Source organism: Carassius carassius, chromosome 11, assembly GCF_963082965.1.
Source record: "Carassius carassius chromosome 11, fCarCar2.1, whole genome shotgun sequence".
Classification (NCBI taxonomy): Eukaryota; Metazoa; Chordata; class Actinopteri; order Cypriniformes; family Cyprinidae; genus Carassius; species Carassius carassius.
Genome location: NC_081765.1, coordinates 29,067,840 through 29,092,844, shown reverse-complemented (window position 1 = coordinate 29,092,844; position 25,005 = coordinate 29,067,840). Strand labels below are relative to the sequence as shown.

General features: G+C 39.9%; 1 protein-coding gene across 1 annotated transcript; it reads right to left on the bottom strand.

Moving 5' to 3' along the window:
* Window positions 1-7,132: 7,132 nt before the first annotated feature.
* Window positions 7,133-23,495, bottom strand: ppp1r1c (protein phosphatase 1, regulatory (inhibitor) subunit 1C). Its single transcript, XM_059562463.1, has 6 exons — window positions 23,287-23,495; window positions 20,096-20,156; window positions 14,623-14,657; window positions 14,212-14,278; window positions 8,685-8,888; window positions 7,133-7,778 (listed from the first exon to the last, which is right to left on the bottom strand). Exons 1-6 carry the CDS (start codon window positions 23,365-23,367, stop codon window positions 7,711-7,713), a joined length of 516 nt encoding a protein of 171 aa, XP_059418446.1. The 5' UTR covers window positions 23,368-23,495; the 3' UTR covers window positions 7,133-7,710.
* Between the last annotated feature and the right edge of the window lie 1,510 nt (window positions 23,496-25,005).

Here is a 25,005-nt window from a genome sequence, read left to right as displayed (position 1 = left end):
CGCCCTCGTCCTCAAAGCGTCTTTTTTAAGATGCCTTCCTGCGGCTCATCAGAGCCCCACTCAGCGAGGGAGACCGGTACGTCATCTGTGTCTCCTGCCTGGGTGAAGATCATGCAGCGCTCGTGCTCGCTGACGGAGGATGCACTCACTGCGAGCTGTTGCCATGGTGACTCTGAGGACTCGCTTGGCCTTTTTTCTCTGAGCCTGCATTCTCCACTGCGCTGAGGCGCCGTGAAAGCGCTGCTTCCAGCGGATTCCGGAACCGTCTTCAGCTCAACCGAGCTCGCCAGTTTGCCCTAGAGGATACGCGCTCTCTGCTAGCTTCAGGCAGTGAGGGCTGGGCGAGCTCCGAGGATCTCGCGCCTTCTGCTCAGAAGCCCAGCAAATGAGCTGACATCGAGAAGGAGCCGAGGCGAGTGCTCACGCTGGCCGCGACGAGTCTCGGCCTCGAGTGGTCTGCACCAGCGCCCCCCCTCTCGTTCCCGGCTGGATGGTATTTTGCTTTCGGATGAGCGTACTTCTCAAAGATCGCCTCATTTCTTCCTGAGCTTCACGAAGAGGTGGCAAAGGCTTGGAACGCTCCATATTCAGCGCGAACTCGTTCTTCTGTCTCACTAGCATTCTCCACACTGGATGATGCTAAAAACAGGAACTACCAGTCACTTCCGCCGGTGGAACAGGCGATAGCGATGCACCTTTGTCCACCCTCTGCTGGACGGCGGACGAAAGCGGTGTTGCCATCTGAAGCCTGCTGCATGACGTCACCTCTGCTCGCGCAAATCTTTTCTGCTGCTGAGCAGGCTGCGTCTGCACTACACACGATGTCTGCTTCATCGAAGCGCCGGTGTACGAGTTCCGCTGTGGCCGAGCTCTCACCCAAGCGCGCCGCTGTTTCAGTTCCAGGAATTTTGACTGTCTCAGCGTTTTCTGCAACGCGCAAGCCTGCACAGTTGCCCGCTTGCCTGCACACAAAAGCCGTTATCACAACAGCTTCAGCAACGCAGCTCGAGACCCCCGTTCTCGCTCTACCGGCTGTCGCCCCGCGCCACGGGGACCGCGGCAGAGGATTACGGTGAGGCCGGGAGCCCCGAAGCCATCCTAGGAAAGCGCCGGTGTACGAGTCGCCGCAGCCGAACTCTCACCTAAGCGCGCCGCTGTTTCAGTTCCAGGGATTGTGACTGTTTCAGCGTCTTTTGCAATGCGCAAGCCTGTACAGTTGCCCGCTTGACTGCACACAAAAACCGTTATCACGGCTACCCAGATATTTCCCGAAAGAGGTGTAATTTCTGGTGTCCTGGCCACGGCCGATGGTGCTATAAATGTAGTGACGATGCCCACTGCTCAGTGCCCATTTCCACATATAAGCACAGCCCTTCACACAGGGCTCGCGCCCATAAAAGCGACTCAAGTCGATTGCGCGCACTGCATAGTAAACGTGCCCACTCCTCAGTGCCCACAATCACTATGTCACACGCGTCATGTGGTTTCTGTAAAAACGAAACCCGTGCACGTACGCTCTGCCCAGGCAGACAGCGAGTCGAAAGCAGTAAATGTGCACACTTGCAGCCCACAGTTACTCGCAGACATCACGAGTCCCACGGGACCCACTCAGCCCTCCCTCAATCGGTTAAGCGCCGGGACGGGGTCGAGGAGGAGCGATACGCCCATGTTACAGCACACCGAAGCTCCACCGTTGCCCAGTCAACAGAGCGCGCTTCGCATCCAGACCTTAGCCATTCATGCAGATGCATGGTCAGCGCTTCCAGGGGTTTCGGATTGGGTGCTAGGCATTATAAGGAGAGGCTACTCGCTACAGTTTTTTCAACGCCCTCCGCGCTTTTTAGCGCGCGTCGAAACCACGGTCAAAACAGAAGTAGCACACATACTTCGGGCCGAAATATCAAAACTGTTGAGCAAAGGGGCTGTAGAGCCTGTGTCTCAAGCTCAAAGCGAGGGGGGGGGGCTGTACAGCAGATACTTTCTAGTGCCCAAGAGAGACGGGGGTCTCAGGCCCATACTGGATCTAAGACAGCTGAACAAGGCATTGGTGAAACGCAGTTTTAGAATGCTTACGACCAGGAAGCTCCTCGCGCATATTCGCAGAGGAGACTGGTTCATGTCAATAGATCTGAAGGACGCGTATTTTCAAATACAGATAGCGTCAAGTCACAGGCGATATTTGAGATTCAACTTCGAGGGCCAGGCATACCAGTTTACAGTCCTGCCGTTCGGCTTGTCCGTAGCTCCTCGAGAAACTCGGTCTCAGTGTCAACTGGACGAAGAGTTCGCTGACGATACTGTTTTTGGGTTTAGCTCTGGACTCACGTTCCATGACGGCGCGGTTGTCACCACAGCGCGCGTTGGGCATTCAGCGCGCGGCGAGTTCTCTCTGCTGCGGCGCGACCTTTTCGCTCAGAGAATGTCAGTGGATGCTGGGTCTCATGGCCTCAGCATCTCTGGTTCTGCAGTTGGGCCTGCTCCGCATGCGCCCCCGGCAGTTCTGGCTGAAAGCGCGGGTATCGCGCGGAGCGTGGGTATCTGGTCGACTGCGTCTCAAGGTCAATCAGGGCTGCGTTACAGCCCTGAAACCCTGGACAGCAAACGACTGGTACCAATCAGGTGTAAACCTGGGAACTTCCTCGAAAGTGAAGATGGTGTCGACGGACGCCTCCACTTCGGGATGGGGAGCGCTGCTCGAGGGCAGACCGTTCCAACTCCAACATATCAACTGTCTGGGAATGCTGGCAGTGGAGAACGCGCTGACGCGCTTTTGTCCCCGAATCAAGGGCCGCCACGTCTTAGTCCATATGGACAACATGTCTGTGGTGTCCTACATAAATCGCCAGGGCGGTCTCGGGTCCCGAAACCTGTGCAGGCTGACGGAACGCCTCCTGGTTTGGGCTCAACGCAACTTGCGCTCGCTGAGGGCAGTTCATGTGCCTGGGCTACAGAATCTGGGTCCAGTCAGGCTGCCAGAAACAACATTCCCACGGGCGAATGGTCTCTACACCCGCAAACAGTCCGGCTGTTGTGGGAGAGATTTGGCAGGGCGGAAGTGGACCTCTTCGCGTCCCACGAAAACGCTCACTGCCCCGCGTTCTTTTCCGAGAACGAAAGCGCGCTGTCACGGAGATGGCCGTGATGCCCGCTTTATGCTTTCCCTCCCGTCTCCCTCCTTCCGCAGGTGATAGAACGGGTGAGAGAAACGAGATGTTCAATACTGCTTGTAGCACCTTTTTGGAAGAACCAACCATGGTTTCCAGATTTGTGGCCAGTGCCGTTGAGGAGGGACCTCCTCTCGCAGGCCAGGGGCTCGATTTGGCACCCTCAACTGGAGTTGTGGTCCCTCCATGTGTGGGCGCTCAGCGGTTACCCGCTGATCTCTCAGTGGGAGTGCTAAATACCATCACTCAGGCTAGAGCTCCGTCGACACGACGGCTGTATGCCTCGAAGTGGTCAGTGTTCTCCAGCTGGTGTACAGCTCGGGGATACTCACCCCTCAGTTGTGAGGTGACGGAGGTTCTCTCCTTCCTACAAGAGCTGTTGGATAAGGGCAGAGCCCCATCCACACTCAAAATTTATGTGGCGGCCATCACAGCGTTTTCTGAAACAGCGCTCGGTCAGTCAATAGGAAGGAACGGTTTGGTCATCCGCTTCCTTAGAGGAGCTAGGAGGCTGAATCCTCCCAGACTTCCGTCAGTCCCTATATGGGACCTCGCGGCGGTTTTGGAGGCCATGAAGGGTCCCCCTTTTGAGCCTATCCAATCGATTAGCCTCCAGCATCTGTTGTTCAAGACGGTATTCTGGTTGGCTCTCGCTTCAGTGAAGCGTGTGGGTGACCTGCACGCGCTCTCGGTGAGCCAGTCGAAATGACTCAAGGGTCATACTCAAACCTAGGCACGGTTATGTGCCAAAGTCCCTCAACACACCGTTTCGGGCTCAGGTTATTGCCCTGTCTGCCCTATCGGTGTCAGGAGAGGATGGAGACTCGAGTCTTCTTTGCCCTGTTAGGGTTTTAAGAGCTTATGTGTCTCGCTCCGCTGTCTTTCGGCAGACTGAGCAGCTGTTTGTCTCGTTCAGTGGACGTTCCAAGGGAATGGCTGTTTCGAGACAGACTCTATCCAGATGGATAGTTGACGCCATAACGTTAGCTTACGCTTCCAGGGGCCTTCAGTGCCCACTGGGCGTCAGAGCACACTCCACAAGGGGCGTCGCCTCATCGTGGGCGTGGTCTACTGGGATCTCCCTGCAGGATATATGTATGGCGGCAGGTTGGGCCTCGCCATCTACATTTATCAGGTTCTATAACCTGGAGGTTCCCGCCTTGCAAGCAAGGCTGCTGTCGGTATAGCCGAATCAGGGCCCTGATGGGAATTCTGAGTTTGTGAGCATTATGCGCTGCCGACTGTTATATGGGCAGTATTGCGTAAGACCCGCATTGCCACATTGGTCAGGCCTTGCCTCGACTGTGTGATGTTATATTGCCGCATCTACGGGTGCTGCTAGATATGGGTCGGAGGGCCCTCCCCCCTCTCCTGTCCTGGACTCTCTGTGAGATGGGGTTCCCGTAGCGTCTTAGCTAAGACGCAGTACGAGAGAACTCTCGTAAGAGAACGTACTCGGTTACTAATGTAACCTCGGTTCTCTCTAGAAGAGGGCGATGAAATAAATCAGGTGAGTCAGCCTTTTCGAGCTCCTTTTATAGGGTTGGGCCACACCCGTTTCGGCGGGGAGTGGCATGAAGGGCGCGAAGCGAGCGAGCCGTCTCGCCTATGGCTGTGTACTGCTGCAAATGCGCTTTACAAAAATTCAAAATTAAGGATCATTTTTTGCTTCAGTATTTCGTGAGAAGAGACTTTTCCCGTAGCGTCTTAGCTAAGATGCTGTACTCGTTCCCTCTTCTAGAGAGAACCGAGGATACATTAGTAACCGAGTACGTTATAATGCGAAACATTGTAAAAACGCGTAAAAATAAAAATTCTACAACATTAGCAGAACTAAATTTAATGCATCAGTCAACACTTTTCATTTTGTTTTATTTGTGACAGCCATAATGGATAAAGTTTAATTGTGCAGGGACATTTTTGTCACAAAAATTCATTTCCAAACTTTGGCCAGGGGAAGGCCTTGCCCAGCCTTATATGCGCTCTGTTTGTGTGTCCAACAGCACACATAAAATGTATTAAAAACAGAAAACAGTTATTTTAAGCTGTAATAATATTTCACATTATTACTGTTTTTTCTGTATTTTTAATTGTGGATTAAAAGAGACTTCCTATAAAAAAAATCCCATTCCATTGAACAGTACTGTATTCTGCAGCTTTGTGAACGTGGTATTGTATTCTCTTTTGGTCAAGCTTCTTTTTGCTAAATTCTCAGGTCAAAGTTCACAAACTTTCATATTCACGTGAGTGACAGTTAATAGAACAAAATACTGACATGAACCAATGGACCAACAAACAACAAATTAATATAATATGCAAATCGTAGTGAAGCTTGTCCTACAGTACATGTCATGTTTCCCCAGTATTATGTGCTAATGATCTGGTCCTACCAGGGACGAAGGGTGGCTGGTGCTGGTATGGTGTGTCTTTGCGTCGTGGTGACAGGTCTCCAGGTTCCTCAGACAGTGTGTCCAGGTGTTTTTGAGAGAGTCTTGAAGGATGATGAATTTCTCGTTCATCCTGCTGGTTATCACTTTGCTCTCTACCTGCAGGACGAACACAGCGTGAGTCCCAGCATGCACCTGTCCCAGTGGGATCTGACTTACCCATCTAGATCCAGTTGACTAGGCTAAGTTAGTTCAAAGGTTGATAGCGATCATCTCAACACAGAAGAATATAGACAATAGGTATGATAAGCTCTTTCTTAAAGGTGAAGCATGTTATTTATGAGCAAACACAACTGCAGCATTACATTTATGCATTTAGCAGACACTTTTATCCACAGTGACTTACAGTGCTTTTAGGCTATACATTTTTTTAGGAGTATGTGTGTATGTGAATTAAACCCACGACCCAGGAACATTATTAATATTTTTTATATATTATTCAGGATGTAAAAGCTTGTTGACCAGCTTTGTAATGGACTTGCGCATTAAAAAAATAAACAAAGTTACTTCTCATTTCTACTTCATTAGGGAAAGACCAACAGTTCCCTATGCCCACAATTGTTCTGTTGTTACAACATATTTTCAAATCCGCAATAAAATCTGAGAACAGGTATCACATTTAGAAGCAATGCCTTTATCAAAAAGCTGAACAGAAAAGCAGGACTTTAATTCTTACAGTCGCCATGCTAAATGAGGTGATTTTTCTCAATTATTTTTCTTCTCTTTTCACAGAGAAAAGAATCTGGTGTGGTGCTGCTAGACTGCACAGAAGTGACATAGTTCACCTTTAATCCTCATTATATGTCTTATAGCAGAAATAACACACAGTGTGCTGCAGAGATGACATATTTCTGTAGACAAAACCTGGAAATAAGTTTGCATTTTAGTACTCTTTAGACTTTTCCATTGTCCTGATGTTAATTGGTTAAAATAAAACTTTTTGTTTGTTTGTTTTTTTATTCTACAACATAAAATACAACAGTAATAACTTCTCATGACTTTTTAAAGGTTTTACTTGACTTAAAAAGCCGGTTGCCAATAATGGGCTAAACTGAATTTGTAGTATTAAACGTCATCCAAGCGAACAGGTAAATTTATCAGATCACAAGTCACTTTTACAATCAAGCTGTTTTTCTATTTGCACTTTTGCAAAATATTCTAACTCTAACTTTCAGGGACTTATTTGACTGACAGTAATCATTTACACAATATACTCAGTGGACACAATGACATTATTTACCTATGTGTTAAGAATAATTGTTTAAAAGTGAAAATTCGTCATAATTTAAATAGCTTGGGGGGAAAAAAAATCATGTAGACATGGTGTAGCTAGTTTATAGTCTACGTTTAGCTTTTTACTTCTGGCGATTGTATTTAGGCTTCAAAAAGGTTGTTAATTTGTGAAGATTACCATGATGGACAAATCATGTAAGAATTATAAACTTTTGTTGGACACAGAGATGCAAAAATCCAAAAGCCAGTGGAAAAATCCTAATGGGTTTTTGTTAAGGGAACAAGTGTAATGCTAAAAAAATAAATAAAATAAAAATTGCCTACAAATATACGTCATCAATGCAGTGCTCTATTAGGTCTTCGTTTACTTATCTAAGATGAATGAGACATTTTGAAATTGGGAAATTAAAATCATAATGACAGAAACATTAGATAAACAGCACTTACTCAAAATTATTTACATCATTTCTTTTTTTTTTTTGAGCTCCAAAAAAGTTTATTTCATTGTCTCTACTTTACAAGTAAATCCATACCCAAAAGGAAATTATTACAACCGATCTGAAAGTGCCAAAAATATGCTGCCCACATTTCTGATGCCACAGATATACATATTGGAAATATTTCAAATGTCATTTTATCAAATAGAAAAACAAACAGGACAGATCACTTCAGTACAGTGAAGTACAAGCATTACATTTCACACAAATAAAACTGATTAAAGGAAGGCATCACTGGAAGTGAACTTAGAAATATGTGAGAAAGTACAATATATGTATTTAGAGAAAGCATGTCTTCTGAGTCCAAAGAGTGGAGGGGACAGTAAATGTTTAGGAAGGGTCTACGGTGTGCCAGGTACATTATTACAGCTATCGAGATACAGATGAAGGACTGCTCAAGTTTTTCTGCTCACTTCCTGAGGTGTCTGCTTTGTCTCCTGTATATGAATATACAAAACAATGGTAGTAATAATATTTAAAATAATATAAAAAAAAAAGTAGAGGAGAGGAGAGACGGAGACAAAAAAAGTCTTATCAGTGAAATGCAGCAGATCTTCCATCCAAGCAATCAGATTTTATTTACATAATCGTGCACCAAGATAAAAGCACTCAAATTGAGATAATTAAATCAATAAATTAAACAGATATGTTACATGTACTGAACTATTTTGTATTATAAAAAACAATTAATTAAATGTATTATATGTACACATTTTGCAGTGCAAACTAATAGATAGAATAATAAATAGATAAATAGACAGCCAGACAGATAGATTTAAAAAATAAAAAATTATGATATCCACTTACATAAAACCACTGCATAAAAACCAATGCATTTTATTTATTTATTTATTTAAATAGATAAATAAATTCAGCTTTGCCAAGACAATTTTCCATTTTAATTTACTGTATTAAAATAACTTAAAACTGCTATAACTTTAACTAAAAAAATAAAAATCAATTGAAAATATTAATATAAGCAATAGCTTCTCAATGTACTAAAGTAACACATAATAACACACTTAATTTCCAAATACTTATTGTTGAATCAAGAATTTATGGACCCAGAGTGATTTTTCATAATAAAATATTTTCAGAAGTATTATTTAAATGCAGTTGTTTTGTTAAGGATTTCACTGAGTAATAAATTGAAATAAATTAACGATTTATTTAATTGATTCCATTATTTAATTTAGAGTACATTGGTCCTCCATAATTCTCTGCACAGATTTATTTTATATGTTTATTGTATCAAGTAATGGATTGTTACATGTACTTTCCTAGCTACCAGTATACAAAGCAACAGTATTACTTCCGCTTCCCAGTTTTTGTTCTGGACTTACCCCCGGCCCCACTGCTGCCTGGCTGCCCCTCAGTACTGACATAAGACTCATTGCCATTGGGCTCTGAGCTGTTGTGATTGGCCCATTGAGCTTCGTTGGCAAAATGCTGCGCTGTGATTGGACTGGGCGTGTCTGGGCTGTCAGAGAGCCCCGGCTCCTGCTGCTCCTGCCTCTGAAAGTGCTGCTCCACCACCAGCTGCAGCTCTGCACTCAACACAGGACACACAGCACAGCGCCACACAGTGGACACAGGCTATCAGCACAGGCGTGCAGTGTGCAGAACAGTGTGAGACCTCTGACCCCCTCCCAAATGTATGACATCAATCGAAGTAAACACAACGGTCGACTATGAAATGGAAAATGAATGACTTGCGAGATGTATGCATGTTATGTATCTCAAAACAAAGAAAAACAAAAGAACCAGTATTTAGGCTTTGGAAGTATTTATGTAAAAGTTTAAAATCTTGGGCTTAGGTCTGGGCAATATAGGAATAATAAAACAACAACATTTACCAACATAGAAATTTACTAAATTATATAATATTTTATGATAATATAAAACAAGAAAAGGACAGATTGTTAAATGAGTCTATTGATAAGCTCTTTAGGTAACCTAAATGGCCAAAAAAACAAAAAAAACAACAACAATAATAATTCATTTTATATCCCCAGTAAATCAACACAATTATGAAACATAAAACCATGAATTCTCAATATATCGCCCAGCCCTAGTTGGGCTGACATCAGTTTTGATCAACAGCACAATATTTCTTGGTGATGTATCAAAGTAGAGAGCTAATGCACTGTAAGCTGATAGCTCTCTCATGAAACAGGTCTGAAAGCATCTTAAGAGCTTTCGAAAAAGTTTCATCTGCAGACCTCCAAATGTAACTTTCTGATGATGATGCCTAATACTTACAGTACTAATTTACACAATATACTCATCTAGAAAGACGTGATTTTTTTTTTTTTCAAATGTCTGATCTCAGAGCTGGTTGGTTTAATTCATGGCTTTGAACTCTTAACTGAAGAGTATTCTGGAATCCTAGTAGAGAAAATGAATGGGGAAAACACTCCCACAATCAAGACCACTAAAAAAAAGGCACTCACTAAACTGCTACATACACTCCGCAGTTGTACCCTGGAATGAGTTCAGCTCACCACTTTGTCACTATCCAAAGCAATCTTCTTAAAACATTTAAAAAAATCTTTGCACAGACAAGATACCCCTACTTACACAAATGAGGTTCTGACACCACTGAACCAGGACTAGCCCACACCAGTACAGTACTTGGCATCACTGCAAATCAGATTGCTTTAGCTGTTTCTGCTAAAAGAATGCTGAGTGTTCATTCAAAACTGCTCTGCCAGGCTGTCCATTTGAGGCCATCTATCTAGAATGATGTATCTCTCTCTCCTCCCCCCACTCCAATCAATAACTCAAGCTAATGTGAATTTAGCACATCCATGCCAGGAAATGGCCTTGTCTATGAGTCAGCGAGGCAGCTCTCCACCACTCTCCCTCATCTCATTGTCTTAATACCTTGACTTTGTCGCAAATGTGGCCCGGCGGGCAGTGCATGTTCTGGCATGTTGCATGCATAGTCGCGCTTATGCGCAGGCAACCAGAGTTTGAATCCAATTTGGATAATTTCCTGCTCTCGGCTGCCCTTGTAATTGGCAAAAATGACCAGTTATTACAATCAACAAACTACTCCTCATAAAAATGAAGATTTTTCACATTTTCACATGTGACCACTGGAGTGGTAGGGTTTCTGCAGGTTTTATGAAGGTAAATTTAAGACTTTTTAAAGACCTTTTTATTACCAAGAAAAGTAAATGTAAGGAATAACCTGAAGAGAACACAATACATCAGTAGGTTTTCTAAATGTAAATGTCTAGAGAGCGCACAGTGAGTTGCATTAGCAATACTACAAAGTTTGAAAATACAACTTTCAACTGATCTCCATTTTTGTTTAAAATCACATTCATGTTAATAACAATAACAAACAGTGTATAAACTGCATAAACACAAATAAACCATACATAAAATAACTGCAGCTGTAAATCAGGTGTGAACACTAAATAAAGTTCTAACTATTTGACAGGAAAATTAAAGAATCACAAATTCTAAAGACTTAAGTCTTTACTTTGAATTAAGTCACTTCTTAAAATGGACAAATAATAAAGAACAATGCTTTTTAATGAAGCACTATGAATGGACACATGCAGTTTATTATATCATGTACAGTGGGTTTAAAGTCTGAGACCACATTGAACATCTGGTATTCAGAATTTAATTTAAACCCATAAATATACAAGTGTTTGGTATTCTTAAATATTTAAAACAATGAAACATTCTAAAGAAGAAATATTTAAAATTCTGCATTCTTTCTAGTCTACTAATCAAAGTTATTACCGAATGTTTCTTTCAGTGAAGCTCAAGATGCTCTTTGGATGATTCTCAAATCATGCTGGGAAAAACAGACGTGTGTTCACAAGTGGACTCAGACTTTGGACCTCGCTGTAGGTGGTTACGAGCGGAGGAACTGTGTTATTATTAGCGACTGATCCATAAGCACGTGCAGTGTGAGTAGTCTGTCGTGTGGGCTGCTTGTGTGGGTCATTGGATGCAAAACGCCGCCTCCATCAGTGAAATATGTGCCGTGTAAATGTTAATGGAGAAGATGGCATGGGTAAGTAAGTGTACCGTGGACCATACTGTACACACAGATGGCATAGACAGATCATTTCTACAATGCAGTACATTTTCGTTGCCTTAATCTATTATTTTTCTTAGATATTAGATATATTAAAGATATTAGACCTTAGTAATCACAAGTTATTAGTTATCACACAGTCATTTAAAAAAAAAAATAATTTTACATAATGTCACTACAAATTAATTTCATAATTTCAAGTCCCTTGAAATCTGATTTGAACTATTTCCATTATATATTTATTTTATTGCAGTTTTTTTTTTTTCGATTGCTAAACGACAGTGAGCACAACTGGAGTCACATGTGCAAAACTCTAACTACAGTCTGCACAGCAGCAGTTCATGTGGACCAAACTCTAGTTCGTTTTTCATTGCTTGAACAGTTTTCAAAACTCTACACACTTATCCCATGACTTTAACCACAACCTGCACATCACTGGATTTACAGCACTTTGTTCAAATGCTAACACACTGCTGTCAAAACTGTGAACCACACATTCAAAACAGAATAGATTTCAAACACTGCTGATTGCAATTTCAGGATTAGCCCCTTAATTATTTGTTCGAATTACAGTATGTACTTTTTTTTCTCATTACTGTAATTCCGTAAATTACTACAGACTATTGAAGCAAACTGCTAATTTTCATTTACCTTAAAGAATTGTTATGTTCTAAAAATGTAAATAAATCATGTGAAAGAATGTCACTCTTTTCTTTGAAGAAAATATTACTTTGTATGAAGTCACTGAAATTGTTCAAACTGTAAAGATGCAAAGTTAGTATTTTCTGTATTGGTGTTTGATGCTAGTGTTTTTCCTCTCAGTGTGTTCTGGGTGACAGTGTGTGTGTTATCTCAGTGAGGGTTGTGTGTAATGTTTGGTTGCACTGAGCCTGTTTTGAGCCATGTGTTAAGAGTTGTGTTGCTTGGAATGAGTTTTGCAGGTGATGTGAAATGTTGAGCTCAGGTGACTGTTGCTAGAGCAGACTGTAGTTAGAGTTTTGCACATGTAGCTCCAGTTGTGCTCACTGTCGTTTAGCAATCTAAAAAAAATGTAAAACAAAACATATTTTCTTGGGATTATTGTTTTCACAAAAACTAATAAAAATGAAAAATAACTACTAAAACTAAAAAAACAAAAAAAAAAACAAAAAAAAAATCTATTTAACCCTCTGAGGTCTAAGGGTATTTTTGTTGCCTGGAGAAGTTTTGTCATGCCCTGACATTTGTGCTTTTTTCAATTTCTTATAAACACCTAAATGGCTAAAGTCTAATCTCACTGTAATCAGCACAAACTGGGCTATAATAATATGTGAGCAGCATGTATGTACATTATTGTGTTTTTGAGAAAAAAAATGTTATGCGTGGTTAGTCAAACTAAAAATGTTAAATCACTTGAATAAGGCAATAAAACACATACAGTACAGAACATTGGTTCCTGTGACTTTTGAAAACTGGAGCTTGTAGCCTAGAATTTTTCTTTCTAAATAATGTGAAAATCATCTTGTTTACTCATTAACAGAAAACAATATATTGATTTAAATTTTCTAAGACACTTTTTGTTGGTAAAAGTCATATGCTATCATGAATATCATTGTGATTTACATCTGAGAAGACAAAGGCCTGCATAATGAGCTGCATAATGAGCTTTTCAGTCAGCTGTGTCACTGAGAGGGAGGGGTTACAAGAGAGAATGTGAGAACAAAATAAATCTATTTTTTATATTTTTATGTTTGTAGTTTATTTAGAATATATTTAATTATCCCACAACATAATTTAATATTCACTTGTGAGTGTAGTTAAACAATTTATCAGGAACAATCAAAGCTGACTTTCAAAGCTGAATTTTTTGCATCATTACTCCAGTCACACAATCCTTCAGAAATCCTTTTAACAATCTGATTTTCTACAAAAAAAAAAACAAAAAAAAACATTTATTGTTATTATTATTATTAATGTTGAAAAGAGCTGAGAATTTTTTTTCAGGCTTTGGGGTGGGTGGGGGGGCAAATTGAAAGAACGGCATTGTTTGTTACATTTGTTACAGTTACATTTATTTGTTACATTTATATTATTTACATCAAGCTTTTGATTGGTATAGTGGTGTATATTGTAATATAAACAAAAAATTAAGTACAATACTATATAATTGATACTAAAATAACACTGGTATTAACAAGGGATTTGCATCAATAATCAGAATCAGATCATCTTTATTTGCCAAGTGAGCAATAAGTGCAAAAATAAGTAAGATTAAGAATTAAAATAGTAATAAAATAACATACTATTCATTGTTTATGGAGTAAGACGAGTAATTGTAGCAGAAGACTAACAGTATGTACAGATGTACACATTATAAGTGTTAACTGTATAAAATAGTAATATATTATAAATATATTTACTTATAAAAACTGTATAAATATAACTATTAATTGGTTTGTTTGACTCTAAAACAATCCCTTTTGGCTGATACTGTTCAGTTACAGAAAATATTGTCAAAGGTATAGAAAAATATATAATGTTTGTTAACTTAATTTAGCTTAATTTCCATCATCTTGTTAAATTCTTTTCATTGTATAAATAATCAAGTTGTAATTATTAAAATTTAAGTTTCTGAGCTTTTTTTTCCTGAAAGTCTGGTCCCTTTATAGAAATACTAAATTATGACACACGTATATTTGTTGTTTCAAATGTTACCGAACTCAAAAGGTACTGCATAACAGGAATGACTCAGATGCTATGGTTACGTAATAGCCTGAAACATCACATAATATGCACAGGGTGTATATGGGTGGATGTGGGCTTCATACCTCTCATGGTAGGTGGTGTGTAGACGCTCTGTTTCCTCTGGGCTGGAGACAGCTGGGCACTCTGGGCCTGGCGTGGACAGTGGAAAAGCACAACGTGAGAGAGGGGATCTGATTTCACGCAGACTCTATTTCAGGAGCTTTGCTCCAGCAGGTAATCAATGACAACTGCATCAGAGCTCCATCCATCTCATAGCAAAGGCCTCCGTTGAGCATCTTAGCATAGAGACCTCTGCAGAGAAGCAGCCAGAGGCTTAGCTTACATACCGCCATGTCCACTAAGATGACTGAAAAGAACACTGTGTGATGTCTAATACCATGATGTTGGAGACAGAAGTGAGGGAGAGTAAATCTAATGCTCATTTTAAGTGCTAGGGTTAATCTCTCATCTCTGTTATTGCTTTAGATACTCACTTCTGTTTGATTGCTTGTAGTCTGCTTGTCATCTCCTGAAGGGGAAAAAAAGAACAGAGGGACTTACTGCTAGTACCATTTCAGTGCTTTATAAGTTTAGAAAATGTATCTACAAAGATTTTATATATATATATATATATGCATTCTTGCTATATATAGCATTAAATTGATCAGTAGTGACTGTTAAGACATTTATACTATTACAAAATATTTCTATTTCAAATAAATTAAATCTATTCAACAAATAAAGCACTGTTTTCAGAATTGCTAATTCTTTTTTTCTTGTGCACTAAATCAACATACTAGAATGACACAAATCTAAAGTATGAACAAAAACATTTTTTTCTAAAGCATTTTAGTTTAACATCTGTGTAACATTTTTAAGTTTTACTTGTTTTAGATGTTTAAGAACATTTAAAAGTATTAACATAATGTTTGCAAAATGATTCAACTGACTGTTCCATTAATGTTCACATAACCTAGAAATTTGATTTATTTTTATTTTTTTTAAACTGGATGATTTGTTCAGAGAACATTCAGAAATAACATTTTCATAATTTAATAGGAATGTTAGCAAACCTTTTTTTCATAGCTGCAGTATAACTAATTTATTGATTCAGTTTGGAAAGCACAGCAAGTTTTTTAACAATTGAAAAGTCACATTTAACTAATCTGTAAGATCAAGGTTATGTGATCATAGAAACAACTGTGTTCTTCATTTCTTCTGAGTTTCTATCTCCACAAATTCTGTTAAAGAATTCTAAGAGCAAAGCCAAATTTAGATCAATTATATCTTATTTTATCCAAAAATGGAATGTGTTAGGCGACTAACAGAATTAGATTTTACATTCCACTCCCAAGTTTCTTTTTCATAATGCAAGACTGCATTTAGGCACCTTTTTTTCTTTCTGCAACTGCACTAAGAGGGGTTTATACATTATTTCAGATGTTATGAAATGTAGCTGTTTGTTTATTTCAGGACTTGAAAGACCAACTTATCTTCCAGGGTCATCATGTTTCTTTCAGAGCATCTTTCAGTCAGCATCAGTTTCATGCATGCTCTCAAAGCATATGGAGCACCTTGAGTTTGAATCTGTAATCCCTTCATGAAGTCTTTGCAGCTATGGGCTCCAAATTATTTTATAAAATACTGGAATGTTCTTATAAACTTTTTATTTTTTATTTTTTTTGCAGTGAGGACCTGGAATATTTGCAATATAGTATAAATGGGAAGGTTGTTATTGCTGTAGCTTAAATAAAACAGAATCATCAAATTATTTATTATAATTTTGTCGCAGACAGACATTTCACACAAGTATGCAGTCTGTGTTTTGTTTTGAACATTCAAACAATGGAAACTATTATGTACTGCGAGGACTGTATACACCACTACTGGACTGATGTTACACATGTTTAAAAAGAAAAGAAGACCTTAAAAGCCCCTGATTTCTTTTAAAGCCACTGAGCATCTTTATTCCCTCACCTAATAGCCACTTAAGCATTTAAATGGAGTCAATGCAAATGCTTGATTATGATTTTAGACCTTTGACTTTAAGTAAAATCAGAGGCACACAGTGAACCACAGTAGCCAGAAAGTCATTTATCGGCCCACTGGCTCCACACAAGAGGTTCTTATTACAAAAAATGTATTGCACAAAATGTCCCTGTCAAAGCCACAGGTTCTGCTCCATAAAAATTGGACCAAATTACAACACTAATAGCAATAAAAACCAAGCCACTTTTCAACATCCTCTTCTGCTCACGTTTACACGGTTCCCAGTTTATGACAAGAAGCAATCGTGTGACACAGGTTCATAAAGCTTCATAAACTTTCTTTATAAGGGACCGATCCCAAGTGTTTTGGATCAGAGGAGGAAATGCCAGCCAAACAAAGAGGTGCTTGTTTTGTGAATGCAGCTCTGTGCGTCCCACCTCCTCAATGCCCCTGCGATCTACATCCAAAATCAGCAGGGGAAAATAAGCAGACGTTCTCCTAGCACAACCGCAACATTACAACAACCACACAGCCATCATCTGCATCAATCAGGAAAAACAAACAGCTCTGAAATTAACAGCACTTCCCAGTCATTTGTCTGGTTTGAATGGCTTTGCTGGAGAGCATGTCATCTCTGATGAGTAAGACCTGGCAACCGTTGGGAGACAATAAATGCTCTTAGTCAAGGGAAGCTTGTGAGCACATAACAAGGCCCTCTTCTCAAGCAGAACGGGCAGATGGCATTGCTGGCTCCATCATGAAAACCAGTCATCTCTGCCAAGTCAAACACAAGAGTATGGGCACATATGATCTCTATTAGCTTGCAGCCAAGACTAGTCCTGAACACTCAGATGAGGTGGATCATTGCTATGTTTATTCACCGATATTGAACAATTTGTGAAGACACTTTTACACTGGATGTTTTAGATTATATACAGTTGGTATATAGAAAAGATTCACCCCCCTTTGAAACAATCACTTTTTGTTGCTTTGTATCCTAAAAACAGTTTTGGACTTATTCAGCTGTATTTACTCAGTGCAACTTCTAACATCCTTCTAAGTGAAAGATATAACACCTACTTGTTAGTACAATGTCTGTTAATACAGCTGGATAAATCAAAAACAAAAAGTCTTCATTGCAGGCTGCAAAGCAATTGGAGGGGGGGGGGATTCTGTAATATAATAATACATAAAAACATTACTATGTAATGGCAAAAGGATAAGGTGGAAAAATATATACCTGTTTGATATTGTTTAACAGATTTGTCTCTCTTTATGCAAATACTGCCAGATATACCAACGTGATCTCATGAGAATACGTGTGTATCATGGAAGAAGCAGCACCCAAATATGTAAAAACAGATTGAAAAGATTCATTCAAAATAGTTCCTTGATACATAGAGTAAACTTGATTTTACAGTTCTTTTGCCTGTTTTGTCCCAGTTCTCAAGTATCAGTGATGTCTGACCTCAAAGTTGCCAGCACATTAAAAAAATTCACTGTCATGAGCATATGACATTATATGAGCATATGACATTAAATGCTTTTGTAAAATTCTACTGCCTTCAAGTGTTTCTGGGAAGTTCCAACTTACAAGCTTGGAAGTCATAATTATGATGTGATGTGTTATAGATTTTTGGTCTGAATAAATTGGATGCATTGAGTGATTTCATATTTCTTTTTCTCTTTTCACTTGATAAACACAGGAAGCGTTTTTAGTGCTAATGCAACACTGAAGATCAAAGGATGCGCATTAGGTGTAGAAATGATGAAATGATGCTTTATCTGTGTATTTTATCATTTTCATGCTGCCACAGAGAATTATGGGAAGTTTTGTCCCACAAGCCTGGCGCCTCATAAATGTGGCTAAATGAGTAGTGCTGCCTGGCACTTCTCATCAAAATGTGAACAAAGTCAATTATACAGACCACATTTACAATTAAAACATAATTATAAATAATACCAATTAGCTTCCACCTTCATTCTTTAATTTCCAAAGCGAAAACATTGTGATGGCATTCATGTATGTTCTAATCGTGATCATTCTGACATGACTTGAAGGCAGCGTTAGTTTAGACTCTGGAATGACTTCTCTACAGTGCCAAAAAACTGTTTATTGTGTGGGCTGTTGAGTGGGATTAGGGTCAAGGTTACCATGTTTACTGATGATGCTACTGTGCTGGCATTTCCCTCAAGTGGAAAACTTGATTCTGCTTGCATATGGATCCATTGATTCTGCTTGCATATGGAAAACATATGAATTTACTCAGCATAATGTAGGTTTGAAAACAAAAGTCTTCAGGTGAAGACCACATGAATGTTCCATGCAAGTCTTGAGGAACAACTACAGTATGTAAAGACAGTTTCTTACTTTTAAAATGTTTAAAAAGGTAATTGTGAGTTTAAAATAAGATAAAAATGTCACTTTGAGATTTGCAATTGTGATATAAAAAGTCGCAATTGTGGTTTTCAAATTCACATTATTTGTGAGATATAAAGTCACAATTTGAGATACATATAGTCATAATGTAAGCTATACAGTATAGTCATATTGTGAGATACAGTCACATTTGTGAGGTATAAAGTCACAAATGTGAGATATAAAGTTATATTGTGAGATATAAAGTTACATTTGTGAGATATAGTAATACTGTAAGTTATAAAGTCACTATTGTGAGATTTAATGTTATGGTGAGATATAATGTCACACTGGGACATATAAGATCACATGTGGAGATTTAAACTCATATTGTAAGATAATATATAGTTCACACTGTATGATATAAAGTCACTATTGTGAGATATATGGTTATATCAGAAGCAAAATTCACTTTTACATGGTGTTTGCCTGGTATGTGTTTTAGCAGTGTGGACACAACCAACATACAATGATAAAAATCCATTCACTACTTTTTTTTTTTGATCCATCAAAACCCTAAGCAGTCTCAATAATCAAGCCGTTTAGATTTTCTGAGCAATATGACATCATATTGCACAAGCCCCGCCCACAACCACTGACAGACTGTCTGGTATTAGCATATCTCTGACCTCAGCCAGTAATAAGCTGTCCGCCCTTTTCTCCTCGCTCAAGCGAAAGGCTTCTATATTAACCTTTCAAAGTGTCATTTGCAGATAGCACATATGATTGAATCTCAGCAAAATACGTCCCATCCATTTCCAAAATAACCCTCAATTCCACTCATAGATAAGCAGCATCATTCTACATTGAGGTTAAACTGAGAGTTCACCCAGAAGAGACAACGCTTGAAATAGATGACAGAGCTGTAGTGCGATGATGGTCCACACAGCCTGTCCGCTCGCATATGCTGACACCATAGGTGGGTTGTTCGTGCTGATAGCAGCCTGTTGACCATTGCCACATTCACAGCGTGTTTTGCTGTTCCGAACCAAGGCTAAATTACAGACGCTCCGATGTGAAATGACCTCGTCAGACCTATCAAGTAGTCCTTTTAACCAGAAGAGCACATTTCCTCCCGCAATATCATATAATGATTCTACATGAGAATTGGAAAGGGCCTATTTTCATAAGAACACAGAAACCAACAGCTTTACGTAAACAATAGCGGAAATTCAAAAGAAATACGCCAAAGCTATAAATATTACAACAATCAAACCTTGAAAAACACCTCCAAATGATGCACAATTAGACCAAATCTCGTTTGTTTTTGGAAAGAACAGTCACAAGGTCTATTACTAATGCATTAGGGATGCTGATGCCAGTTAACCAAAGGAAAAGAATAGAGTTAGAGAAATTTTCAATGAGAGAATACTGAGAACTTTACTGCTTAATGAGGGACAGACCGTTCACTGCAGATTCTTATCTTAATTTAGATACACAGCAGAGCTCTAGTTCAATAGAGCCTTGTTGGCTATGATCCAGTGGTCCATATAGGCTGAACTAGCCCTTTCAGTGACTACAATGAAGCATCAACTTGTTTAATGGTTTAAGGCTCTTACCTGATGCACTGGGCTCATTGTAGATGACCAAAGTGGCTGGAGTTGGTCTGCGTTTACGAATCTGAAGATAAAAGAAATTCTATAAAAATTATACTGTCATTGACAAAAGTATTGTGGATGTAGTAAGACCCCTTTAACTATGTTAAAATCACTATGATACACATCCTTGAGTGGTTTATTGATTTAATTTAATACAGTGTCCTACTGGAAAAACACAGAGCCTAAGCTGATTTTAGCTGGATTAAGCTGGTCCCCAAGCCTGACTAGTAGGAAAATGCCCCAAAACCACTCTAAAGTTATACAATGATATACATTTATATTGTAGTTGTAATATTGCAATGGTACTTTTTAATAACAGATGGTACATGGGCGTAAAATATCCATGTTGACTGATTTACCCCATGTGTCCAGACTCCAGCATTTGTTGGGTGATTCACTGGGGTCAATACAATCAATTCTCTGAAGAAGGCTGATGGGTTTAGATCACTTTTAGCCTGACAACATGCTGTCTCAATACATGTGAAACAGCATGGGCTTACACTCATGTTGTCCACCTCCATGCGGTTTGAAATATACCTGAACTTCAAAGTCAATTTAATAAGAAATTAGCAATGAACCTGTTAGAATTACCCAGAGTGTGAGAGAGATTTAGGAGCTGTCACCTATCGAGCCAGTAGTGCATTTTGACATCAACGTTTGTTGATCATGTACAGTCGTGGCCAAAAGTTTTGAGAATTACATAAATGTTAGTTTTCAAAAAGTTTGCTGCTAAACTGCTTTTAGATCTTTGTTTCAGTTGTTTCTGTGATGTACTGAAATATAATTACAAGCACTTCATACGTTTCAAAGGCTTTTATCGACAATTACATGACATTTATGCAAAGAGTCAGTATTTGCAGTGTTTGCCCTTCTTTTTCAGGACCTCTGCAATTCGACTGGGCATGCTCTCAATCAACTTCTGGGCCAAATCCTGACTGATAGCAACCCATTCTTTCATAATCACTTCTTGGAGTTTGTCAGAATTAGTGGGTTTTTGTTTGTCCCCCCGCCTCTTCAGGATTGACCACAAGTTTTCAATGGGATTAAGATCTGGGGAATTTCCAGGCCATGGACCCAAAGTTTCAACATTCTGGTCTCCGAGACACATAGTTATCACTTTTGCCTTATGGCACGGTGCTCCATCATGCTGGAAAATGCATTGTTCTTCACCAAACTGTTGTTGGATTGTTGGAAGAAGTTGCTGTTGGAGAGTGTTTTGGTACCATTCTTTATTCATGGCTGTGTTTTTGGGCAGAATTGTGAGTGAGCCCACTCCCTTGGATGAGAAGCAACCCCACACATGAATGGTGTCAGGATGCTTTACTGTTGGCATGACACAGGACTGATGGTAGCGCTCACCTTTTCTTCTCCAGACAAGCCTTTTTTCCAGATGCCCCAAACAATTGGAAAAGGGGCTTCATCTGAGAATATGACTTTGCCCCAGTCCTCAGCAGTCCATTCACTATACTGTCTGCAGACGATCAATCTGTCCCTGATGTTTTTTTTGGAGAAAAGTGGCTTCTTTGCTGCCCTTCTTGACACCAGGCCATCTTCCAAAAGTCTTGGCCTCACTGTGCGTGCAGATGCGCTCACACCTGCCTGCTGCCATTCCTGAGCAAGCTCTGCACTGGTGGCACTCCGATCCCGCAGCTGAATCCTCTTTAGGAGACCATCCTGGCGCTTGCTGGACTTTCTTGAACGCCCTGAAGCCTTTTTTACAAGAATTGAACTTTCCTTGAAGTTCTTGATGATCCTATAAATTGTTGATTTAGGTGCAATCTTAGTTGCCACAATATCCTTGTCTGTGAAGCCATTTTTATGCAACGCAATGATGGCTGCACGCGTTTCTTTGCAGGTCACCATGGTTAACAATGGAAGAACAATGATTTCAAGCATCACCCTCCTTTTAACATGTCAAGTCTGCCATTCTAACCCAATCAGCCTGACATAATGATCTCCAGCCTTGTGCTCGTCAACATTCTCACCTGAGTTAACAAGACGATTACTGAAATGATCTCAGCAGGTCCTTTAATGACAGCAATGAAATGCTGTGTAAAGGTTTTTTTGGGATTAAGTTAATTTTCATGGCAAAGAAGGACTATGCAATTCATCTGATCACCCTTCAAAACATTCTGGGGTATATGCAAATTGCTATTATAAAAACTTAAGCAACTTTTCCAATTTCCAATATTTATGTAATTCTCAAAACTTTTGGCCACGACTGTATAGCTGTTATCAAGCCCCATCCAACTCACTATTCTATTCTATATCCGCTTGAAAATGAATACATGATGCGAACACATTCAGTCAGTACCAGAATCCAGTATATGTGTTGTTGACTTTTGTTATGAGCTTCAATTATTTTCTCTTAATAATTGTCTGTCTCTAAAAACTAGAAATATTTCTCCTCAGTGGTATATTACAGTCACTCCTTCAGCTGCAGGGTCTGTAAAAGTCTGAACTACTAGCCTGATTGTGCCAGCACATAAAATCACAAAGCCCTGAACCTGCAGGTTCAAAGCTCCGAGAAACAAGAGCGAACACTGCTTTTACTGATGGAGAACTTACTCGGCACAAGAGAGACTGCCACTGATTGGACAAGCTGGCATCATCAAATCAGTCGAACACTTTCCTGTTATGACATTGTCAGCAAGAGCACCAACATCAAACATTTTTACTGCCGGGCATGCAGCATGATCCGGATCTATCAATGAACAGCTCTTATATAGCTGGAACACAGTAAGAATACATTCTGCTGCACAAACGACAGTTTTTACAGTGAACAAAAACATTATTTTGCGATGCACAGTCACTCTTTATCACCAATTTGCAGTTTATGAATAACTCCTGTCAAAAACTAATTTGGCATGTAATACAGAATTTTGAAAGCAAAGAGCAAATGTTTAATTCCCTCCTCGCACTAAAGTGCATGCAAAACACTGTTTGTTTGAGCCATTACTGTGGCGTGCATTAAAAAATTGCATATTTTCCAAGCACTACACTCCCACTATGTAAGACATCATATCATATAACTGATTCCAGCAGCAATCTGCACAGATCTGATGCTTCAAGACAGCCTCAAGGGAGACTAAGAGCAATGCAGGCCAGTCTCCATTAGGCACAAAGCAATAAAAGAGCTTCTCTCTACTTACATGCTCAGCCGCCTGGGGATCCAGCTGGCTCTGGAAGAGGGGAACGGCAAACTGAATTTTCTTAGGGCTGTTGGGCTCCATGTTGAAAGAGAGAGCTAATGGAGAGAGAGATGGAGACAAAGTAGACACTACTTATCAGCCCCTGTGTTTTCCTCTCCCTCCTGTATGGACCGCCTTCCTTTACTCCACGGAGAGACAGAAAGAGAGAGAGAGAGAGAGAGAGAGAGAGAGAGAGAAAGAGAGAGAGAGTGAATGAGCCTCAAAGACAAAAAGCAGAACAAATAGTCAGTCTGTCCTTCCCACATCCGTATTGTCCCACTCACTTTGCTATGGTCCTGTGTCATAAACCTCACAGAAGAGGAGATGGCTGAAGGGTCTTCTCAGTGCAAGTTTTTCCGACTGCTCCAGGACACACTCAAATCTCTCTCTGCTTTCCTATCTGTCTCTCTCTCACTCTCTCTATCATTAGCCAGACTATGAGCAATGCAATATAAGCCCCCACCGGGAACTGCTGATGCTCCTACATTATTTATGATCCTGATTCAGGATGCTGTCTGCAGTTTTCGCATCACATGGCTGGATTTCTCTTCGTGGACACGAGTAAACCGTGAGACAAGAGAATGTTCTTTATAATGTATAACAAACTCGATCACACTGGCACTTCATTTATGGATTTTTAATTATTCAGGGATTCTTGGGAGGTGGGAATGATTTAGTGTCCTACTAAAGCAGTCGTTTTATTTTTAGCCAGAGCGGATGTAGTACGAATCATTGGTTAAGACAAAAGTGAGTGATGTTTTTGTGTAGTAATAGTCTATGTAAAATATTAAATAAAGATTCCTTTTCTTTAGATGAAACGGATTCCATGACATTTCCAGGCATCTATGACTGGCACGAGGTCTTTTAAAATGTATTAAATAAAGAATGCACTCACAAAGAGCAATTTCTAGCTGATATAATTTATATTTAGCTGTACTTTCTGAGGCTAGAATCACTTGGGTTTAGTATATGAACAAAGCTAATATATATATATATATATATATATATATAAAACAAAAATATTTTATATCTATATAAATGGTATATTAGACTTCAATAGACATCTTCTGTGTCGTTTAATGACACTTCAAATTATATGGTATACTGAGATAGATGTGTGCTGTTATGTTTGTAGACTTACAATTTTTTGCATGGCAGAAATAAATTAATTAATAAAAATTAATTAATAAGTAATTGTAATGAATAAACCTTTGTATTCATCCGGAAGAAGGAGGAGGGAACCGGCGGACAATCAAATAACATTTAATTTCAAAATAAACACAAAACAGCGCACCAGCCCCTCACGGACGACTGGTGCGCACAAAATAAAACCAAAACACAACTAAAATCCCAGGCCTGGTCCTCTCTCGTCCTTCACTGTCGTCGCTCCAGTTTTATATCCTTCCATCTCCTCTGTGGGACTCTAGACCAGTGGGTCGAACAGGTGTAGCTCATCTCCAATCACTCCACCGGCCTCGCTCCCATGTCCCTCGGCCCCGCCCCACTCGTCACAGTAATGACTTAGCAACTGCATAGCCACATTCTAGCAATCTAATGCAAGAATGCCTTAGCAAACACATAGCAATACCTTAGCAACCAACCACAACACCCTTTGTGCCACTTACAGAATGTTAAAATATAGTTTTATATATTCATATTTTAAAGTTAAGAATAATTAGA

Coding starts and splice junctions, on each gene's coding strand:
- ppp1r1c (XM_059562463.1), bottom strand. CDS start 23,367: ATGGAGCCCAACAGCCCTAAGAAAATTCAGTTTGCCGTTCCCCTCTTC. Junction 14,658..20,095: donor CAATGAGCCCAGTGCATCAG/GTAAGAGCCTTA, acceptor TTTCCCCTTCAG/GAGATGACAAGCAGACTACA. Junction 14,279..14,622: donor CTACAAGCAATCAAACAGAA/GTGAGTATCTAA, acceptor TGTCCACGCCAG/GCCCAGAGTGCCCAGCTGTC.